The 23808-nt window shown below is 32.6% G+C and overlaps 1 protein-coding gene across 1 annotated transcript; it reads right to left on the bottom strand.

Moving 5' to 3' along the window:
- Positions 1–1009: 1009 nt before the first annotated feature.
- LOC127863761 (deleted in malignant brain tumors 1 protein-like) lies at positions 1010–23374 on the bottom strand (the record flags this gene model as incomplete). The annotated part of the gene is made up of 15 exons (XM_052403398.1): positions 1010–2907; positions 3195–3226; positions 3371–3398; positions 3934–4053; positions 7786–7920; positions 8270–8495; positions 8731–8852; positions 12351–12485; positions 12763–12897; positions 14543–14677; positions 15516–15738; positions 16002–16123; positions 20039–20207; positions 22066–22184; positions 23202–23374. Coding segments are annotated over 14 exons (1849 nt in total), but the record flags the coding sequence as incomplete, so codon positions are not given.
- Positions 23375–23808: the final 434 nt, after the last annotated feature.

Genomic DNA, 23808 nt, shown 5'->3' with positions numbered 1-23808 from the left:
ATCTTTCCCGTTGTGAAGTATAAACTTTACGTCTACATGTATACAAGGTCACAGTCTTACACGCGACATGCGTTAACTCAATCGTTTACATTTGTGGCAAGATATGTTTGTTATGTGTCCGGTTAATGATGAAGTTACAATTTGCGCAAAATATGATGCGATGATAAACATATGATGATGATATACGCATTGAGTATTTCCCTTTATGTATAAACTTAATAATTGATTTTCTAGCGAGATAAGCTTTGCGAGCGACGCATTGTGATCATGTACAATAACACGTGAATTGGAGTTGTTTAGTTGTCCAAATTTTTACCATGGAACAACAAACACAGATTACTCATCCAATATGCCATCTCTATATCAGGCTATTCCCAAGGCGTTGTAAGCACTGCAATACCTATGTGCGAAATCAAAATTGCCGCAACGCTTGCAATTTTCACAAGCGCTTTCAAGCTCTAATCCCAAATAATTCTTTATTAAACCTACGACCGATCAAATCATGCACGCGCTAATCAGCTGTTGGCGCATATGGGCTTAGGAAAGGACGTCATGTAATGATGTAAATGTATGAGTATTCAAATTACTTGATTAATGACTTTGCAATCGGTAAAAAATTGTATTATTCCCTTACTTTATGGAATACCTGTACGTGTGAACTGGACGCTTGTGGTAGGTTTATATTGCCCGATAACTGATTAAATAACAATCAGCGAAGCCAATGCTTTCATTTAAACCAAAATCTTAAAACTGACGTTTGATCTTTGTGCACGGGTTCTTTTGTATTTATTTATGTGTAGGATGACTGATGAAGTTGAAATTAAGAGTAGCAATTACTTACGCACGAATGAATTCACGCGAGAATATATACTCAACGATTACGACAGTAGTATCGTCAATACAAAACCTGGGTTATATTTGATGATGAACATAATATAGCGGTTCTGTTCTGGTTTATTGTAATGATAAAAGAAATATAATATAAAACATACACATAACGTGACGCATGTTCTTCAAATCATATTAAAACTGTATATTATGTTTCGTACCTAATATATTCGTATTAAGAAAAACGATCCCGCTAAAAGTTACAACAAATTAATAAGTAAGATTCTTTATAAGCTGCTCTATGACGACGGCATACTTTACAAGAATCTTTCTAAAACAGAACATATGCATTTACGGTTGTTTTTTTTCTATGTCGAATGATTTTATTTTCATACATACAATACAGCATAAGAAACATAGCTCACTCTCATTTCATGATATACGTTTACAAAGATGTGTAATGTTTTACAGTAATATGTTATATGACATTTCAAACATTAAAAAACATATTGCGATAAACATTCCCATAGTCAAAAACCTATTAATGGTATATAAACAGATCGATGAATAAAAAGGAACATATAACAAAATTGGGTCAAACATGTTAAAATAATATACTGAAAAATAACGATAAATATAATCTTTGAAATATACATAATGTTGTTATTTTTAAGGCAAAAAGAGTGATATACAAACAAACTTATACAATGCAAAAAATATTACGTTAGTTTATTTGAATAACGAATGAATCATATAAACAAATGAACGTAATCATCTTTTCGGCAAAAGTATTACTTTTAATGTATGTTATTTAAACGTTTATCTTGCAACATAAGCTAATATATCCAAATTGACTTTTCACAAAAAAATCACACTTTTATGGTTCACGTTATGGTGATGTTCATTTTTCATAGGGTCATTATATTTCAGAATACATACATCCGCATACAAACACATTCTTAAATGTTGAAAGCAAAACATGCATGCTTTATATTTTTTGCATTATGGTGATTAAGAATCTAAAAATATGCTTGAAAATAAAAACACAAAACATTAGTAATGATATTCAACAGACAATATGCAAATAATAAGATAAGGACTGAAGAGAATTTTAATGATATGCTATACGGCGAAACAAAAATTCATATTCCAAGAAATACAAATCTTAATTAGAAGAATAATGTGAACACATTTATCGTGACACGTTTGCTTCAATAGTTTACTACAATCGCATTTAAAAAGTGATGTTCATCTGGCATCAACAAGTCAATCAATAATTTTTGACAAGCTTAAACACTTTCTTGTTATGATGGCAGAAAAATATTGGCAGCAAAATAATAAATAATATTGCTTTATATAGATAACGTATATAGCATAAATAGAACCTGCCCTGTGGTCTTTTCAAAGTCTATAAGACATAAAGAAAAACAAAAGAAATGTAAAGCTATGATACAACAAACGTGGTAAATTGCCAGTGATCAAGGCGAAATACTTTACAAATAAGGAAGCACGATTTATGATGAAGTTCTCATTCACTCGATGAGTTAAATATATCTTTATAGTTTCGAATGTATGTCTGTTTTTAGTTTTCGATATATTCACCATACCAAATATATGTGCGAACAAAGCTATATTTCAGGAAATATAAAAAATAACGTATACCATAAACACTAATTTACGGCATGTAATATAATAACGTCCTTATTGTGTGCGTTACAACTTCATCCCAGAAAAGCTCAAATAAAACAGTTTATTTCATGCACGTTTTTTTTCTATAAATGAAAGAGGTAAATATAAAACTTACATGTGAGTTGGTGTTGAGGAATCAATCAACAGGAAACAATCAACACTCGCGGAATTCAAGCTTTATCAAAACATGATATTTGGTCGTAAATCTGAAATTTCATTACAAATAACAACTCTTCGTTGGCGTATTCTTTATATTTTATTCCTAAAAGTCATTTTCGTACAGTTCGAAGTCTGAGTTTTTTGTCTGCCCTTGACAGTCGTACTTTCGTTCGTCATTAACCAGTTCTTCACCCGGACCGATAACGTCGTAGGTGTCGTCCTCAGGCAAATCTTCAAAATAATATATGTTGTTTTCATAACATTCTGCAAATAAAATATATCACAGTTCTCATTAAATAAGGTAAGAGATTTACAACACATCATTTATGTAAATACCTATTTGTTTTTAATTACCCTGTGAATGAAATTAGGTGTGCGTTGTATGAAGTGAACCCATGTTGTAAACCCCCATATACACCGTGAGATATATAATCTGAAGAATATATTATTTAAGAAATGACGTATGTCTTATTATTTATTAAATATAACTTGGTAGTTGAATGAAATCAATCACTCACCTTGGGGACTATTCGACGACTGTTGTTAATTCCTAAACATGAAATAAAACAGTTATCATAATATTCCAAACAATATACTGCTTTTCACACTGATTATTTAAATACATTTGTTAACAATTTTATATTCACACTTTAATTAAAACAAAAATTAATGTGCGTGGAACTCTTTTACTTACAGTTCAACGGCGTTTGGAGCCACCTTTCCTGTAATTGTAATAAAAAGAGTACCTTACCTTAGTTAGATTAAAAATGTTTATTAATTATGAGCATTAATGACAAAAATTATTACAAAATTAAAAAAACTGGTAAAAGGTGATACTGTGTTGTTACAACAAGCGTCTATAATATAAACATAACAAAAAAAACACATTTAAGATGCAACACGGATTTGAACGTGGGTCACGGAATCGGAACAATTATTGCGAAACAATCGGGATTGAAATCGGTTAATTCTTAAACACACCTCGAACTAAGCTAAAATTAACCACAAACACACATGCGTACAATAAAATATGAGCAGAGATTCGGTACATAAATTAAAAACAATACAATAAAGTAATACGTTCGATGCATTGAGTGTTAATAATTCAACGGTTCCATTTTCCGAGAGTAACATAGTTAAACTTGTTGATAAACGAAAAAAATGACATAAATACACGTATCATTTTAATCTCTGGTTGAGGACAAGATTTCAGAACCTATCATATAGCGCATTAAATAATTAAATCATGTTTTTTACCCTTTTTCCTTCCGTGGCACACACGAGCAATGACTGCGACGCCAACTATCATCACCACTAATGAACCTGAACCCACTGCAATCCATACAATTGTCTCCAATGGCATTGTATCTTCATTGGCTATGAAATAGATAAGTTATTGCTGTTTTAGTAACAGCAGCAGTTGTAGAAGCAGTCGACGCAGTACTAGCAGAGTGTAATTAATAGAAGTGATAACATTTGGGGTAAAGTAAAAGAAACACTTGAAGTAGTTGTTATAAAAGTGGGAGTAGTAGCTGCAGTAGTAGTATTAGTATACGAAGTAGTAGTAGAAGTTGTAGTAGAAGAACAGCATGAGTAGAAGTAGTAGTCGTCGTCGTCATCATAGTAGAAGTAGTAGAAGTAGTAGTAGTAGTAGTAGTAGTAGTAAACGTAGTAGTAGAATAAGTAGTAGAAGAAGTAGTAGCAGTAGTAGTACTACTAGTAGAAGTAGTAGAAGTAGTAATGGTTGTTTCAGTAGAATTAGTAGTAGTAGTAGTTGTTGTTGTTGTAGTAGTACTAGCAGTAGTAGTAGTAGTTGTTGTTGTTGTAGTAGTAGTAGTAGTACTAGTAGTAGTAGTAGTAGTAGAAGTAGTAGTAGTAGTAGTAGTAGTAGTAGTAGTAGTAGTAGTAGTAGAAGTAGTAGTTGTAGTTGTAGTAGTAGTTGTTGTTGTAGAAGTAGTAGTAGTAGTAGTAGTAGTAGCAGTAGTAGTATAAGTAGTAGTGGTAGTAGTAGTAGTAGTAGAAGTATTAGTAGTAGCAGTAGCAGTAGTAGTAATAGTAGAAGTAGTAGTAGTTTTAGTAGTGGTAGTAGAAGTAGAAGTAGTAGTAGAAGAAGAAGAAGCTGTAGTAGTAGTAGTAGTAGTAGTAGTAGTAGTAGTAGTAGTAGTAGTAGTAGTAGTAGTAGTAGTAGTAGTAGTAGTAGTAGTAGTAGTAGTAGTAGTAGCAGCAGCAGCAGCAGTAGTAGTAGTAGTAGTAGTAGAAGTAGTAGTAGTAGTAGTAGAAGTAGTAGTAGTAGTAGTAGTAGTAGTAGTAGTAGTAGTAGTAGTAGTAGAAGTAGTAGTAGCAGTAGTAGTAGCAGTAGTAGTAGAAGTAGCTTTAGTAATAGGAGGAGAAGGATTAGAAGGAGAAGAAGGAAAAAGAGGTTGATGAGGAGGAGCAGGAAATAAAGCGGTAGGAGAAACAGGAGGAGGAGCAAGAGGAGGAGCAGCAATAGATGCAATAATATGAGCAGGAGGAGGAACAGCAGAAGGAGGGGCAGGGGAGGAGCTGGAATAGGAGCAGGAGGTGGAGCAGGAGGATGAAGGAGGTGAAGAGGAGGAAAAGAAAAAGAAGGACGAGAAGCACGAGGAGGATGACGAGGAGGATGAAAGGGAGGAGGACGAGGGGAGAGGAGGAGGACGACGATGAGGACGACGAGAATGAGGACGACGAAGAGGACGACGAGGAGGAGGACGACGAAGAGGGGAATAGCAACAGGGGTTTTGAGGAGCAGGAGAAGGAATAGGAGGAGCAGAAGGAGTAGGGGGAGGACACGGAGGAGAAGGATGAGGAGGTGTAAGAGCAGCAGGCGGAGGAGGAAAACGAGTAGAAGCATCAGGAACAGCAGGAGGAGGAGCACAATGAGCAGCAGGAACAGCAGCAGGAGGAGGAACAGCAGGAGGAAGAGGAGGGGAGGAGGATTTTATTAACTAAAACAGTAAATTATAATTGCTTAAAAGCTCTTGAACAGAAATGTATATTATTTTACTATTTTCTTAACTTAATGCCTAATATGTAATTGTTCAGCTCATTAGACTATCATAGTTGCGTAACATAAAAGCCATGTATTTTTATGTGCATTTATAGTCTCTAAAAGTAGTAATGACCATTAGCCTATAATAAACAATAGAACGTTAGACCTAAAATGATTGAAGATGTTATCTTTTAAGAAAGGGGGTTTTAACCAGTTTGATAGCTTGGCTTACATGACACTTTGTCTAAAAATAATCAGTAAACTCGCAGGTGAGAGACTCCTACCAGAGACTTTATCTCTTAATGTCCGGTAATGACCTCGCTATTTTAACTTTACAAAGCGAATCTTTATATAATTGAAAAGACTTAAGTGTTTTAAACCCCAGTTCATAATTGTCTATACCCTGATAATTTGTAAAAAATCATGATTTCTTTATTGACCTTTACTTTAAATCACGAATAAATGTATGTACAGCGTCAGATTCTAAATAATTAATTGACGACATTTATTGATGTAAATAATATTACCCACCGTGATAAAGTGTTATTCAATATTCAACTGTCCATATATGTATTCATAGAATTAGGCTAGTTTAAGGTTATATTTTAACGACATAAACCTTTTTCTTTAATTCAAAACTTATAATTTATATATAGCAAGTACTAGTGGTGCGCCCCGAAAATATGCAAAAATACACACTATAATTTTTGGTCGTTAAGTATACAATGTTATTTTATTTTCTTAAAATAGTATGGTTTATGTATTATTCATTTATCGAAACTATGCTAATGTCTACTACATGTATATCCTACTAATAGAGACTACAATATAGCACTAGCATTCGTAATTGACCACACAGAACACTCATTGAATCGTGAACATGTCGCATATGTACGAGTGTAGTGTTCTGCACAGAAATAATGACATACACATTTATTAATATTTTCGCTGTTCAATCCAAACTGTCAATTAAATTGACAACGTAACCTGATAAAAAAAAGCATAGCAAATGCGATGTCAGATTCACACACATTTTAATCTAACATATTTTGGATTTTAAAAGAAAAAGCAATAACATGACCAGCTAAAATGCCCGGATGGTTAAATAAGAACCCTCGAAATAAGAATTGATTGTCAAATTTACTAAATACGATGGAGGAGGCCAAACGTCTCTAATCAGGCTTGTGAGAAAACAAATGGGAATATTTTCTTAAATTATGTTCAATACCAATTACTCAGTATTTAATTGCTTATTTCTTTACTTATGCGCGTTAATTGCAAAAAAAGCAATTTTACAGCATACTTCCAGAGAATTTTCCGAAATTACTTTCAAACATTAGGTTCCGTCTATAATTATTTTGGGTAACACCTTCTGTGATTCTTCTTTGTCTACGGAAACCAGACCGCGTTCCTCGTTATTTATATAAACTAATATTTGTTTTTAAACATTATTGACTTTGCGACCGATGTCCTGATGCATTTGATAAGTAACATGAAGTGACTCAATTACGGTGCAGTTACTTTGCGTCCATGTAGACGCGCATTGAAATTGCGATTGGTACCATCAATATTAATTATATTATCGTGACTTATACATCACAACAGCAGCTAGCCTCCAACGTGTCTGGAGTGTACATGATTACTATTTAGCATAGTTTTTATGAAGGTGATACATTCCCTTCGTATATTTATATCATATCTAAGTGAGAAAGTGCTTTCAAACAGTTTGGTAATATGTATTTCGTTTACAAATGAAGGTGAATTTGAAAAAAAAAATCGGAAATTCTGTGTTTTAATCACATATACTAATCAAGATCGTATTTTTGTGCACGTACTTCATCGTTTAGCTGTGTCTCTAAGTTATTACAATCAGCACTGTTCATGTGGATCAAATTAATATGCTCAAATAATTAAACTAAATCTATACCATTATTGCTGTACATTACATATGTATATTTGAGCACGTGTACGAATCGTTAATGGTCCATCGGTTGCGAAATTACTAGAGGTTACATTCGGGCGCTACCAATCTTATTTAAATAGATGATATATGTGTTTTATGTTTGTTAATGTTTCCTTAATATAAATGCACAGCATACTTTCATTACACGCTATTCCTTTCCATCCGTCTTTACAGACCCCATTTCCACATGCACCCGAAACACTGTCGCATGGGCCGACAAGGCAACGACATTGCTGTGAACAGTTGACACTGTAACTTCCAAGGGGGCAGTCTGAAAACAAAAACGTGGTTTGTATTCATCATTAGATAGTACGTAAATGTATCACGCATTAGAGAAAAGGTTAGTGGGTGTTTTGCAAATGTACAGCAAATTGTGCAACCAAAAAAGATCTCAACGTTCTCTGCGGGACAAAACTGTATTCAGTAATCAAGAAATAAAGCCCACGTTTTCCGCGAAGATGATTCGATGACTTAAAGTATAATTTTCGCCTGCTTTTAACCAGGGCTACTATTAACATGAAATTCTGGAGACCTATTAACTTCTATGTTGAATTTGTAAACATCGCTTAAAAATGTATTTTACTGACAATCAAAGGGAACATTCTTATAATGATTCCTACCTTGTACGAAGAATGTATACGTCAGATTGAAACCCCTTGCAATAGTGACTGAGTCTGTGAAAAAGAAAATACAGACATAGTTCGATTGCGCCTTAATTCCCGCAGGTTGCGCTGTCCCGCAGAATTTTCCTATTGACGGAGAGTCGAGTTTAGGTCCGTTGAAGAGCTCTAGGTAGTCATTTGTGCACTGGTCGTGGGGCTCCATTGCAAAGTCTGTAATATTCACCTGAAAACAAAAGAGGCAAGTATTTGAGTGTGGATTTCTTGCGGTGAAACTTTTGTACCTGTAATTTCAAATGTAACATTGTAATTATTATGAATACTATTAGATGGATCTTACATTTCCAATGTTATATGAAAATGATCCAGTTTATTTATTCAATCGCATACACATATTCATTAAATGTTTATTTTAATTGTTGGTGATTAATTGAACCATTATAAAAATGTCAAGTAGGCACATTGATCAGGCTGCCCTCTGGTGCATTTATGACCCAGGTACATCGCTCATTGTTGTTGTAATCGTTAGGGAAGTTAGGGCTCGTTATAAAGCCCATCGGATCTGTCAGGACCCCGCCACACTCTGTAAAAGATTGTGAAATAAAATGCTAAAATACAATTGAATGAGCATTTTCAAGATTCAAAGTAAAATTCCATTTAAAGCAGTTTTTATTATTATATCTCGAGATTTATGTTTGTATCCACTAAATTCAGTTACATTTATTATACAAACATAATACTTTTCAAAATGGACATTATAATACTGTTGGTCTGATTTTTATTTTAATAACAATTATTGATAGTCGTTAATAAGCAAATTATTTTACTTTAATTACTTGTTAAATCATGGTTCCAAAAATATTTTAATAATTAAGCAACGTGTCTTAGTAAATTCGTCTTTCATGTGCAATTACATAATAATTAATCATCTTAATAAATACATCAAATTTATGTTGTAAAAGACATTTCAAAAAACATTATTGACATGAATATTGATTAAAAATTTGAAAATGAAACTTAGGGAAGAATATCTTATTAAAAATGTTCAAATTCTGAACATAATATATAAACAACATCAAATGTAACAGTCTCGCGTAGGTGAGACAACAAGCAAGAATATTTTTATTTGTTTTAGTACATGTAACTTGCTGAACTGGTTGGTGCCAATGACCATTTAAACAAAGAATACATATTATGATTCAAAATAATAAATATATATATAGCGTTTTATTAAACTGCTTATGCTGGAAGCACCATTATTAAATAGCAACATATTACTATCTTAATTAATTGTACACTGAGTTCTTACAGCCCCCCCCCCCCCCTTCCAACACTAGAACAAATATGATGCCATCAGCAGTTGAATGCTCTAAGGATCTAGTCCTGATACTTAGTATCGCATAGCGAGAGCATCAAGTGTATGCTGACCTGTTTCACTTCTTTGTATTGTAAAAAACGTATTAATAAATCTGAAATGCTAATTTTCAATATTAATTATTGATATATAATATCAATATTTTTACCTGGCGAGCTCGGAAGAAACATTAAGTATGTAGTCCTTATTCAACCGCGGAAAAAGCAACCAGATTATTGTATAATAAGAATCAGTAGCTCAATCAATAAATATTTTAGTATCGAACCCTATATATATACAATCATGTTTTATAATGTTGTAACCTTTTTTGTAAGCTAATAATTTAAGTAAGAATATGTCATTTCATTATTCACCTTGACTAAGGATTGAAGATTTTTAATTTCTCTAATTCAACCGCGAAAACGAAGCTCGTTTATTAAAAGTGAGAATAAGCGTATTGCAATACATATTTCTAATTTCCAAACTAAACATAACCTGATGTTCATGTGTATGTAGCAGTGTTATTATTTTACATACCATTGGTCGATACAAGTAATTACAGCAATAAATGTAAATATAAGAAATTAAGACGCATTAAACTAACATGTACAACTGTGAAGTGGAAAAAATAACCGGGCTCCAAAGATTACCGGACATGACTGTATTAAATCAATTACATTAAGTAGCGTAACAACGGTGCAGTGCGTTCTTTAAGATGCGCATTGATTATTACGGCAATTATCATCAAGATGGCATCAGATTGTAGAGTCGAGGCATCAAAATGAGGGACAGCTACCCCAAACTGTGCATGAATTGCATGTTGTGAACGCGCCGTTTGCATATTTGTATTTGCAAATGTTCCAAAATGTTGTGTAACTTGTGTTGAAGGTATGTCGTTTTACAATAAACAAAATTTAAAAAGTGTCCAGTTTGCGTAATGTCAAAATCGTTGTTTTAATGGCATTGAATTAATTTAGCAAGCGTGTTTTGGTACGTATACGTTCTGTTCTTTGCAAAACTATTTCAATATTTATAACTGTAATTACATTTTCATTTATCCGCTTATACATTAAAAATGTTCAAATTCTGAACATAATATATAAACAACATCAAATGTAACAGTCTCGCGTAGGTGAGACAACAAGCAAGAATATTTTTATTTGTTTTAGTACATGTAACTTGCTGAACTGGTTGGTGCCAATGACCATTTAAACAAAGAATACATATTATGATTCAAAATAATATATATATATATAGCGTTTTATTAAACTGCTTATGCTGGAAGCACCATTATTAAATAGCAACATATTACTATCTTAATTAATTGTACACTGAGTTCTTACAGCCCCCCCCCCTTCCAACACTAGAACAAATATGATGCCATCAGCAGTTGAATGCTCTAAGGATCTAGTCCTGATACTTAGTATCGCATAGCGAGAGCATCAAGTGTATGCTGACCTGTTTCACTTCTTTGTATTGTAAAAAACGTATTAATAAATCTGAAATGCTAATTTTCAATATTAATTATTGATATATAATATCAATATTTTTACCTGGCGAGCTCGGAAGAAACATTAAGTATGTAGTCCTTATTCAACCGCGGAAAAAGCAACCAGATTATTGTATAATAAGAATCAGTAGCTCAATCAATAAATATTTTAGTATCGAACCCTATATATATACAATCATGTTTTATTATGTTGTAACCTTTTTTGTAAGCTAATAATTTAAGTAAGAATATGTCATTTCATTATTCACCTTGACTAAGGATTGAAGATTTTTAATTTCTCTAATTCAACCGCGAAAACGAAGCTCGTTTATTAAAAGTGAGAATAAGCGTATTGCAATACATATTTCTAATTTCCAAACTAAACATAACCTGATGTTCATGTGTATGTAGCAGTGTTATTATTTTACAAATTTTGAGAAAGTGAATAATTCTTTGACATTCAGAATATGAATAGAATTGATTGCTTTAGAACAAATCATACCATTGGTCGATACAAGTAATTACAGCAGTAAATGTAAATGTAAGAAATTAAGACGCATTAAACTAACATGTACAACTGTGAAGTGGGAAAAATAACCGGGCTCCAAAGATTACCGGACATGACTGTATTAAATCAATTACATTAAGTAGCGTAACAACGGTGCAGTGCGTTCTTTAAGATGCGCATTGATTATTACGGCAATTATCATCAAGATGGCATCAGATTGTAGAGTCGAGGCATCAAAATGAGGGACAGCTACCCCAAACTGTGCATGAATTGCATGTTGTGAACGCGCCGTTTGCATATTTGTATTTGCAAATGTTCCAAAATGTTGTGTAACTTGTGTTGAAGGTATGTCGTTTAACAATAAACAAAATTTAAAAAGTGTCCAGTTTGCGTAATGTCAAAATCGTTGTTTTAATGGCATTGAATTAATTTAGCAAGCGTGTTTTGGTACGTATACGTTCTGTTCTTTGCAAAACTCTTTCATTATTTATAACTGTAATTTCATTTTAATTTATCCGCTTATACTTAATCCAGATCAATTCCGAAATCACTGTAAAAAAGTATGTGTGTTAATACATATATTTCCACATGAAAAAATCTAAAGAGGTCGACATGTCGCCAGTTTTCTAGATAGTTATATTCTGACGCTACATAATGTAATTAACAAATATGAGATATTTGTGTTGTGTTCGGTTTTTTGGCTTTTATTTTATAGCGATTGAGAGCTTACTTTCATTACACGATATTCCTGTCCATCCGTCTTTACAGCCACCATTTCCACATGCACCCGTAACACCGTCACATGGGCCCACACGGCAATAACATTGCTTGGAACAGTTAACGCCGTAACTTCCGAGTAGGCAGCCTGAAAAGGAACATGTGAAAATTCTGGCAACATAAGTGGCTTGCCTTTGATTTGGCAATACAATAGAATAAAACATAACTAGTTTTACGTTAATTAAAATTCGTTCTTCCGATAACATTGCATGAACTAAGCAAGCGTGTTTTTGTAACTTTTGCCTTCTACGAGCAATTAATTAATATACATAAATATTATATATGTACATTCCATTTATATGCTCAAACAATTAGTTTAAATTAATCTTTTAATATATTCTAACTTATATTCTTTGACAACCTACTTTCATTACACGCTATTCCTTTCCATCCATCTTCACAGACCCCTTTTTCACATGCACCCGTTACACCGTCGCATGGGCCCACACGGCAATGGCATTGCTTGGAACAGCTAACGCCGTAACTTCCAAATGGGCAGTCTGAAAACAAAGACTTGAGACTTTCGGAAACGTGAATGACAGGTTCGTCGTTTTTTTCTTTCAATACAATATAATTTAAAGATTACAAGTTTCACGTAAATTCCAAATCGTTGGTATACTAATTTTTTATGAATTAAACACGCTTTTCTTTGTAAGGGTCGTTTTTTATGTGATATCATGACATAGAAATCAAAAAATATTTACGTGCATTCCAATAATATGCTCAAATAATTAATCTAATAATTAATCTTAATCAATCGCGGCATTGTTGTACACTATGTTTGTGATAAAAATGTGATTGAACCTTTACAAATCTAAAATGGTCAATATGTTGAAAAAATTAGAGTTTTGTATATTGGACGCTACCTTTCTTATTTACATTAGTCGAATCTCGACGGCCCAAATGCGCAGGGACAGACATGAACAGTTCGAGCCATCCGAATTTCGAGCACAACGATTTCTTATATTATATGTGTTTTAGATATGTCTGCAACAGTTTTGCATCTCCAGCGGAAAACTATTCAAACCGCCAAAAGTTTGTACTACTTTCTGCGTATGAAGGAATAAAATTGGAGCAAAATATGTATTTAACATTTTATTTTAAAGTGACTGAATTCAATTCAATTTTATTTTAAAGTATTTATAAAAACAACAGACACACACAAATAAAACATTATATAAATATACATCAGATAAGCTCGTTTTTAAAGCACATGTACGGATTCATATTAATCAATTCAATTAACGATAAAGTTTAAGTCAAATCAGTTAACGATTGAGTCGTTTACAAGTTTGCAACATTAAAGGGATCTTTTCACGCTTTGGTAAATTGACAAAATTGAAAAAAGTTGTTTCAGATTCGCAAATTTTCGTTTTAGTTATGATATTTGTGAGGAAACAGTAATACTGAAAATTTACCATGGTCTAATATAGCCATTATATGCATCTTTTGACGATTTTAAAACCTAAAAATTATAAAGCGTTGCAACGCGAAACGATTGAATAATTTGGAGAGTTCTGTTTTTGTCGTTAAATTTTGTGAAACTACGACGATTGCTTATATAATGTATAAAATACGTCAAGTATGTGTACTCGGCGGAATAGCTCAGTAGGCTAAAGCGTTTTTACTTCAGGACTCTGGCAGGACTCCAGGGGTCACTGGTTCGAAACCTGCTCCGGGCAATGTTCTTTTCCTTTTTTTTATTTTATTCTTGATTTTTTACTGGAGCTTTTACGATCCAATGTTTACATTTATCAATATAAAGCATTTAATGAATAAGTTAAAAAATGCCAAAACCTGTGAAAAGGCCCCTTTAATTTAAGCGTGGCACTGATCAAGCGCTTAAAATTGATTGTCACATCTATCCAATATAAAGGGCATTAAAACCACAAACTCAAAAGATGGTTTTAAAATTAGGACAATGCCTAACAAAACAGTTCGAGCAATCCGATTTTTACACTCTCGTGTTGTCGAATCGAACGACACACATATAAACAAAAACATTGCAATAAAAAATTTGGTGCTTCGAGGAGGCTTTGAACCATCAGAAAAATCGAGCAAAGCGATGTTGAGCCATCGGGTTTCGACATAATATAATATATTTATTTTATGCGTTTCAGTCCTAAATATCAATTGGCGACTTACATTCATTACACGCTATTCCTTTCCATCCGTCTTTACAACCCCCATTTCCACATGCACCTGTGACACTGTCACATAGGCCGACACGGCAATGGCATTGCTTGGAACAGTTTACGCTGTAGCTTCCAAGTGGGCAGTCTGAAAACAAATAATTGACGAATTTGCTAAACTGCATGAAATGTTGGCCGGTTTTCAATGAAATAGCATTTAAAATTTCCGGTTGAACGTAACTTCAAAATCGTTGTTCACATAAACTTGTATTTCATAAGGACATATGTTTTTGTAAGTTTTGTATTTCATGTGCAATTACGTCATAAAAATCAACACTGTTTATTTGAATATTATTCATTTGCTTCATAATTTGTCATAATCAATCTTGACTTTGAATTATATTATATATGTGGCATTGCTTGGAACAGTTTACGCTGTAATTTCCATGTGGGCAGTTTGTCAACTAAAGCACCCATAAAGGTATTGTTCTATGTATATTATACGTTCCCAATATTGTATCAATTTAAACCTTGAATACATAAGGTGTTGTTTTGTTCTGTTTTGAAAACAAAAGGTGATATGTAATTATGAATGGAAAGTACGTAAATGTATATCACTTGTGTTGTGCGACAAAAAAATAACCATTCGTTCCCAACATAATATATCAACGATTTATATAATTGCGCGGGCAACCCGTAATTAAATCCTGTCTTAAACTTTAACATGCTGATAGCTGTCAGTAAATTCTGCTCCATAATTGTATCAGCCAAGGCAGCCAAATAAAAGCTTTTTGCATGGAAATGTAAACAATTCTGAACTGATCACAGATCAATACGTTGTAACGAAACTGTTCTGATAATTTTAAGGAATAAATATAAGGAAAATACATCTAATGGAATAACAGTTCAGATGGTGATTTGGAACTTCTAGAAAGGAGGATTTTTAACGGACACGAAAATAGAATAATTGTCATAATGATTCCTACCTCGGGTGAATGTGTAAGTCATTCTAAAACCCTTATAGCTAACGTCGTTGTTTGTTGAGAAGACAATGTGAACAGAATTCAACTGCGACTTAAATCCCATAGGTGGCACTGTCCCGCAGTACTTTCCAATTGACAGAGAGGAGGCGTTAGGTCCGTTGAAGAGCTCCAGGTAGTCAAATCTACACAGGTCGGCAGACTCGATTGCAAAGTCTGTAAAGTTCACCTGACAAACAAAAGAGGCCAGCAATTGAGTGTTAATTTATTGGTGTGAAACTTTGTACTTGTAAAACATACTGTAGCTTTTATATTTTAATTATTACCTGACTTTGTATCACTGTTATAAAAATGAAAAATATTGGATTAATTTTAAATATCAAATTTTATGATAATACTATCCAGTCTTCTTATACAATATTAAAAAAAGTTTCATAACAAGAATAATTGTTATTGATGTATTGAACAATGATTGAAATGTAATTTATGCACATTGATCCGGCTTGCTTCTTGAGCGTTGATGGACCAGGTACAATGAACTTTATTGCTGTAATTCAACGGGAAGTTCGGACTCGTGATGACACCAAATGGTTCTGTCAGGACACCGCCACACTCTGAAAAGGCAAGAGATATAAAATGCTGAAATTGAATGAGCATTTTGAAGCTTCGGAGTATACTGCGGTTAAAGTAATCTTTATTATTTTCTTTAAAGTGACTGACTTCAATTCAATTTAGTGTGCAAATATAACAGTTTTCAAACTAAACATTAATATAGTGGGTCTGATTTATATTTCAATAATCCTTTATCGGCGCTTTTAAAAAGCGTGACAAAAATGTGAGTATTATTTACTGAACATGCTAATGCTGACCCCGTCATAAAATGTTTAACCAATTTCAATAATGCATGTAAAATTAATATGAAAATCGGTGTTACAATAACATTTTATTATATAAGGAAGCGTTTCTTTTAACGTTTTTTTTTCATTTTCAATTATGTCATAGAAATTAATACTGTACAGGGATTCATTTAGAAAATAAAGACATTTGAAACACCATGACATAGATATTTATAATATATTTGAAAACTAAACTCAAGGAATAGTAACTTAACGCAGTGTTCAAATTGTAAACATAACCGATTAACACAATTGAATGTAACAGCCTGGCGTAGATAAGAAAATTCATCAATATTGTGATATTTTGTGTATTTATTACTTGTTGAACTGTTGGATGTAATTAACCGTTTAAATAAAGATTGAACATAACGAGTCATGATTATGATGTTATACACAGCGTTTTTTAACTTCTGCATGTTGAAAGCACTTTAAATAAAAACAACCTATTAATATATGACCATTCATTGTCCACGGAGTTCTTATAGAATCCACCCAGTACAGAGGTGGCACAAAGCAATCTTATTCCCCTAAGTCCCAAGTTAAATGCTCTATTGAATCGGCCCTAATGTTGTATAGCGAGAGCCTCAAGTGTATGCTGACCTATATAAGACATATTAACAAATCTACAATGTGCAGTCAATATTGTTACATGACTCGCTCTGAAGAATTACTGGTATTATAGAGACTACGGAATATATAAGTATATACTTTGTGTTGAATATAATTTGGATATATATTGTAAAACAATTTATTTATAGAAGTGTCCAATTCTTTGCATGTACATCACAAGTTCATGGGAGGTTTGTATAAGTTTGTAATAATATATATCGATATACCGCTGTATGCATTCAAACATTTTAAAGTGCTTCGTATTGTGTAACTTAATTATAATAAGCCCACTTGAATGATTAATTATATAACAATATATGTGATTGATTAGCGTAAAATTATTATATATTTTGCACTATAACAGTACACACATCAGCGTTAGAATGATCAGAGACTCAACTATCAAAACAACATTTGAACATCGTATTCATCAGCAAAATATTGTTTACTGTTTTGCTTCTGTTTATAGATTTAATCATGTGATATATTGTAGCCATAATACTCATCACAATAAGTACCCTGATAATTCGCTGAAATAAATCTTTTAATTTTGTCAGAATGTACAATGAACAAACACGCAGTGAAAGTACAAAAGCAAATTATAATATAAAAATACACCTATAATATGTGTTGATATCAATTTACCAATTTACCACATCGGGGTTAGTTCCATGTGTTTTGTATGTGTGTAAAGATTCTTAAATTTTAGATAATCAAGTAGTGTTTTCATTTGATTACAATTTTAAAATGTCCAAAGTTAATATACGCCATGTGCCATTCTACAGTTAATCTAGAATCTTCTTTTTAGAAACAGTGCTGCAATAAATGACAATAAGAATTGAGTAAAATGACATGCATACATATAAAATAATGTATATTCAAACTAAACAAATTTTATAAATATAGGATCTGGCACGAGTTGTCACATCATACCATATTTTATTAAACGAGTTCAGGAATTTTGTTAGTAAAAGAGCCTATGACAACGAGTGTCAGATCATTTTTATTACATGCTTTTAAATGAGCAAATTAAATACATATTTACGCAAACATAATGATAAATCTCGAATGTTGTTTACATTTCGTGACGTCATTTGACGTTGCAACGTCATTTCAGCAAAATAACAAAATGCGATTGGTCAATTAACGAAAACTAAGCCAATGGAAATGCTTAAAAATGTTGTATTATACATGTGTAATATAAAAAAAATATGTAATGGTTATATTACATGGGAAATAGGGTATGGCATGTGATAAAATCTATTACAGATAAATAATACTAAGAATTCTTAAGAATATCAATACACAACCAAACGTTGTTTGATCGTGAATTAATATACGAATAAATGATTACATAAACCATTCCCTGTTCATATCCAAACCGAATTAGCAAATAAATCGTAGATGTGCAAGTAAATCATTGAATAGCACCCAATTAATATGACCGATGCATCTAATTCACGAATAAAAATGAATTTTAAACAACTCGACTACAATTAATGTATGACTAACGATACATGGTGTTAATGATATATTTTTAAATAATAATTACATTACATGTTATGGGTTTGTATCCAATTTTACCACAAATAATGTTTTTCTCCATTAAATAAGGTCCCTTATAACTTATTCAAACCTAATAAGGAACCGGTATGTTTTTACTTAAAAGTAAATTAAAATGAACCGAAGTGAAATTCATATCAATGAACATGATAAATGAAATATATATAAATATATATATGATGTTATATTTTGCAACTATAACCAAATTCATTTTTTGCGAATAAAGGAATATGAAACCGTTGAGCTATCTTCGGCGAAGGGCTCGTCATCATCGAGGACAGGGACCTTGTGTAGGTAATCAAGGTATTTCAAGGTTTTAGGTCGCCAGATAAACCATTTGCCGGAACGAATAAGACAAAAGCGTTTCTGACTGTGCAATAAATGAAGAAAACATGATATTTGAGTGCGTTTGAACATATTTCTTTCGTTATGTAAAGATGAAAATATAGAGGCATTTAGATATTTTTTTCCTGTGTATTAGAGGAACGTTGGCGACCTTTCGACATGTTATAATATTGATAATATCATTAGTTACTCATATTGTGGGATCCGAGATTTGTTTTACATGTGGCCTTTATAGAATAAAGTCAGTGACTATACACTAAAATAAGTACTCTTGGTTACGGAATTCCAAAGCACTAACTGCATTTTCGGTGTAACTACATGTAACCAGACAGGAAAATATTGTTACATTAATTTATTATAATGTTATCAGATGATAAGCTACTTCAATGTGTAATTTCTCTGCTGTTGCAAATCTTTTACATATAGCACTATTCATGATTCACTTAAACTATTTTAATCTATTCAATGTAGTTGATCACGTGACAAAACACACAATCATAAAGTTGGATAAAGCATTAAAGCAAGATTTTAGTTCTTAAAGCACGCCGACGCTAGATAATGGACATAAATCATACTGCATTTGATAGAAGTGAGCCTTTTGTTATAAAAGCAGTCACTTTTCCCAAAAAAGCACTCAAACATATTAAATATATTGTCAATGTTTTTGCTACATTATTCAATTATAGAGGGATTGTTTTTTGTTGAAGAAGATTTTTGCTCACAATATTTTTCCTAATTGTATTTCTTGGCTGTGAGTCCCCACCCCAAAACAAAAATTGGTATAGTAAATGTATTTAATGTGGCAATAATGAAAACATTTATAGGAAAAATACGATACTAGATTTTAAACATTTTTTAATGTACAAACTATAGCTTTTGTCATTTTCATTGTATAATTATATTTCTTTTACTATTTTGTTGAACAATTTTAGCCCAAAACTTTGAAGCAAAATACTGCCTATGTATGTGCTTATACAAAATGCGGTTCTGGGTTTCAATAAATATTGCATTCAAATAATAGTTGTGTCATTGATTCAATGGTATATTCAGTTTTATTTTATTAGTTTTGCGCTGGTTTAAAAACAAATATAATAATACTGTTCTGTAGAAACTCACTGCAATCTACTCCGACATCTTCGCTATGAACACAGTTGTGCGTGCCCCAGTTATTGGCCCGGCAGTGGGAAAAACTCGACTCAGTACCGTTGCACCTCACATTATCTATGTTGGACCGGCACCCTGCCCATAAATGACCGAACTCAATACCGCTGGTACGAACTGGTTCCTACACAGAGAGCAGTCGTAGGGAATCAAATCGACAGAGAAGGCTTAATGTTTAACATTATTAATTATTTGCAAGAAAATGTAACAAGCCGCCGACCTATTGAACTGAAACCCTTAGCAATCTTTCTTCCAAAAATTAAAATGAAGCATGAGTGGATTTTTGCTTATTGAGATCACTGACAAAAATGAAGAAGCGATCACAATTATATAGCCAAACAGCAAATCGATTGGTTGTTTACCTCTACAGATATGAGCTAGTGATAAGATAATGCAGTCATTGATAAATAAACTGATCGTTTAGATCAAAGTTTAGTTTTCGTTGAAAGTGATAGTGGAAAGACATTCAGAATCAGTATTGACTGCAGTTTGAATAAAATTTTAAATCACTTATGAGTATCATATCTAAATTAAATAAATATTATATCAGTTTGAACACTGAATTATCAGACAATTAAAGTAGGAACTTTTAGAATTAGAACCTGTCCGAGGCGGGGCCGCGATTTGACTAAACGTCGACAGAGCTTTTGTTATAGGAACATTACGTGCTTTTAAGAATGTATTTTGTGTTTTATTGGTGTTAAATGTTTAGATATTCAGTAAATATAACAGAACACATATTTTATTCACTTCAGCATAGTATAACTCATCGTGATAAAAACTTACTATGAGACATACGGCATTCAAACATGCACGGCCTAATGAGCGATCAATATGTTCAATAATTTAATATCTGGAGCATCACATGAAAATTATATAAATCGATATAAAATATGAATTTGTGTCATCTTTTCATAGCCAGTCTTTTTTATCTCGTGTATGATGTGTGTTTTTTTCATTGTATTGTGTCATCGTAAAATAACCATCCTGTCAATAGATTAAAACCTGACCATTGATCATTAGTTAAATAGTAAATAATTTAAAACGTATTCCCATTTCCAAAACGGTTTTAATTATTGGAGATTGTTATCGACATTTTTGTTTGTTTTGTTTCTAACTGAATGGCAATTTCCTTCGATAAAATAACTCGTATTCTGGTAATCAGAATGATCTCCATCTGATGATGTAGGAGCTCCATTTCGTTTATATGTGAATCCCGCAAAATTTTGTTGTGTGGATGCATTTGTTCATATACCCGTAAATTTCTGTACTTTTGTCATATTTCTAGTATAAGATAACTGTCTATTTTTACAGACAAGATTGTTTTGGTTTTCATTAGAATCCACCCAACCCGTTTTGCAGCAGTTATTGTGGGTTTGCGAACTTACGATGAATTATTGTTTTAAGTCATAAATAGAAAATTTGGTGTTTCATGCCTTTCTTATCTTAATATTGAATAAGAGGCTGTATTAAAAGTTTTCATCCTATTAATGAAAGCATATCACGTTACCTCGTAGGTAAGCTAATTATAACCTTTAGGAAAATGATTTGAACACACTTGATAGAGAATCACTATAAGATATGACATGTTTAAAGAAACATGATCGAGGACTTCACTAAGATGTTATATATCAAATACTAAATTTATTAATCTAACGGTTTCATTAACGAAGATTTTTTAATTTTCACTTCACTCATTTATAGAACACAACTTATTTCAATGGCAGGATCAATTGATAAACCCAGGTTCATGATGTGAACATAATTGTTAGAGTATCTCTATACAATGTTACGTACAAGTACCTAATCGATAGGCCCTCATGTTTCTAAGTTTAAATTCGACATATGTGACATAAACTATAAGCAACGCGCATGTCGGAAAACCAATCAATTTTGCACCAGGAAAACATTGGGCTAAAGAAAATCAGGTATAAACTTTATAAAAATGTAACACACCCAGTGAATCCTAGCATGCGACATACAACTGTTGCTGCCGAACTGTTGAATTCGTCATCACAGACTGTACCCCATGTGCTGTTGTAGAAAACCTCGAGACGCCCTTGGCTAGGCCTTGATCCATTAACAAGTCGAATATTCATACCTGAAACTGGAGAAAGCGTATTACAAGAATGGCGCAATAGAAATCGCACATGTAATATTACTTTTAAGAGCATTTGCTACTCACATGCTGGATTCTGACTTTTGTTTTGCATGTGGTATTTATAGAAAAATGTCAATGACTAAACACTTAAACATGTAATCTTGATTAAGGAATTCTAAATCACTAACTACATTTTCGGAGTAACAAAATAGACATAAACATATTTTCAAAATTATTGATTATAATGTAATCAGGTGATCAGCTACTTCAGAGAGTGGTTCCTATCAAGATTTCAGCTGTTTGTTATTGCAAAACAACCAAATAAAGCACTCAACATGATTCACCTTGTCTATTTTGGATTTAAATGTATTCAATGTACTTTAGATCACGTTACTAAGCACGCACCCATAAATTTGGACAAATATTGAAAGCTCGTTTTCAGTTGTTAAACCACGCCAAGCTGTATACATGACATATTGTTGGCCTTTTGATAGGGGCAGTCGCTTCTCCAAAATTAACACACAGAACATGTACACTATATTGTTTAATATTAGCGACATGATTAAATTAAATAGAGATTGATATATTTGTTGAACATTTTTCCTTTTTTTATTTTTTCTAAGCTGTCAGCATTTCATCAAAAAAAGAAATTGTATGGTAGCTCTGTTTTATAATCCGGTAAACGTATATTGATAATGTGTGCATGTGACTCATTATGAAAACATAAATAGTAAAAGTACGATAAAAGATTCAAACACATGTTATGTCAAAATTATTGCTTGTTTCATATTTCATTTAATCAATTATACGTATTATCCTATTTATTGGCAAAATTGTAACCTTATACACTAGTGCAGAATGTTTATGCATATACTTAAACACAATGCTGTTTATGGGTTAAATAAAAAGTGAAGCCAAATTAGAGTGGTGCCATTGATTCGATTAATAACACATGTTAATTTTATTTGTTTTGCGCTTGTTAACTAAAATATAATAGCAATGTACGTAGAAACTCACTGCAATCCACTCCGACATCATTGTGGTGACCACAATTGTGCTCGCCCCAATTTATGGCGCGGCAGTAGGACAAACTCGACTCGTTACCGTTGCACCTCACTTCATCCAGCCATATTGGACCTGTACCTTGTCCATAATTGGCCGAGCTCACTCCTACAGGTACGAACAAGTTCCTACAACGAGAGCAATCATAGGGAACACAATCTACAAAGCAGGCTAAATGTGAACAGCCGACCAATATTACACTGAAATCCTTTGCAATATTGGTACATACAAGTATTATGAAGTCCCAATTAAGCATAAATATACGCCAGTCTCAACACTTAATTATTAGAAAATCAACGTATGGACCTTCAAAATGACTTCTTGTCCGAGGTGGGGACGCGATTTGAAACAACACTCACAGAGCTTTTGTTATCGGGTAATTGCGTTCAATGACAATTGTATCACGTGTTGTTTGGTGTTTATTATTTATATATTATGTCAGAACGGAACAAATATTGTATTCGCTAAAGCATATAAAAGCTCTTCGTGATAAAAACTTCATACTATAAGAAATTCATATATGCACGGCATAATGAGTAATTCAGATATTGATAATTATGTG

The sequence above is a fragment of the Dreissena polymorpha genome, unplaced genomic scaffold (assembly GCF_020536995.1).
Source record: "Dreissena polymorpha isolate Duluth1 unplaced genomic scaffold, UMN_Dpol_1.0 chrUn034, whole genome shotgun sequence".
Taxonomy (NCBI): domain Eukaryota; kingdom Metazoa; phylum Mollusca; class Bivalvia; order Myida; family Dreissenidae; genus Dreissena; species Dreissena polymorpha.
The sequence above is the reverse complement of the archived record's forward strand: the minus strand, read 5'-3'. Positions and strand labels throughout refer to the sequence as shown.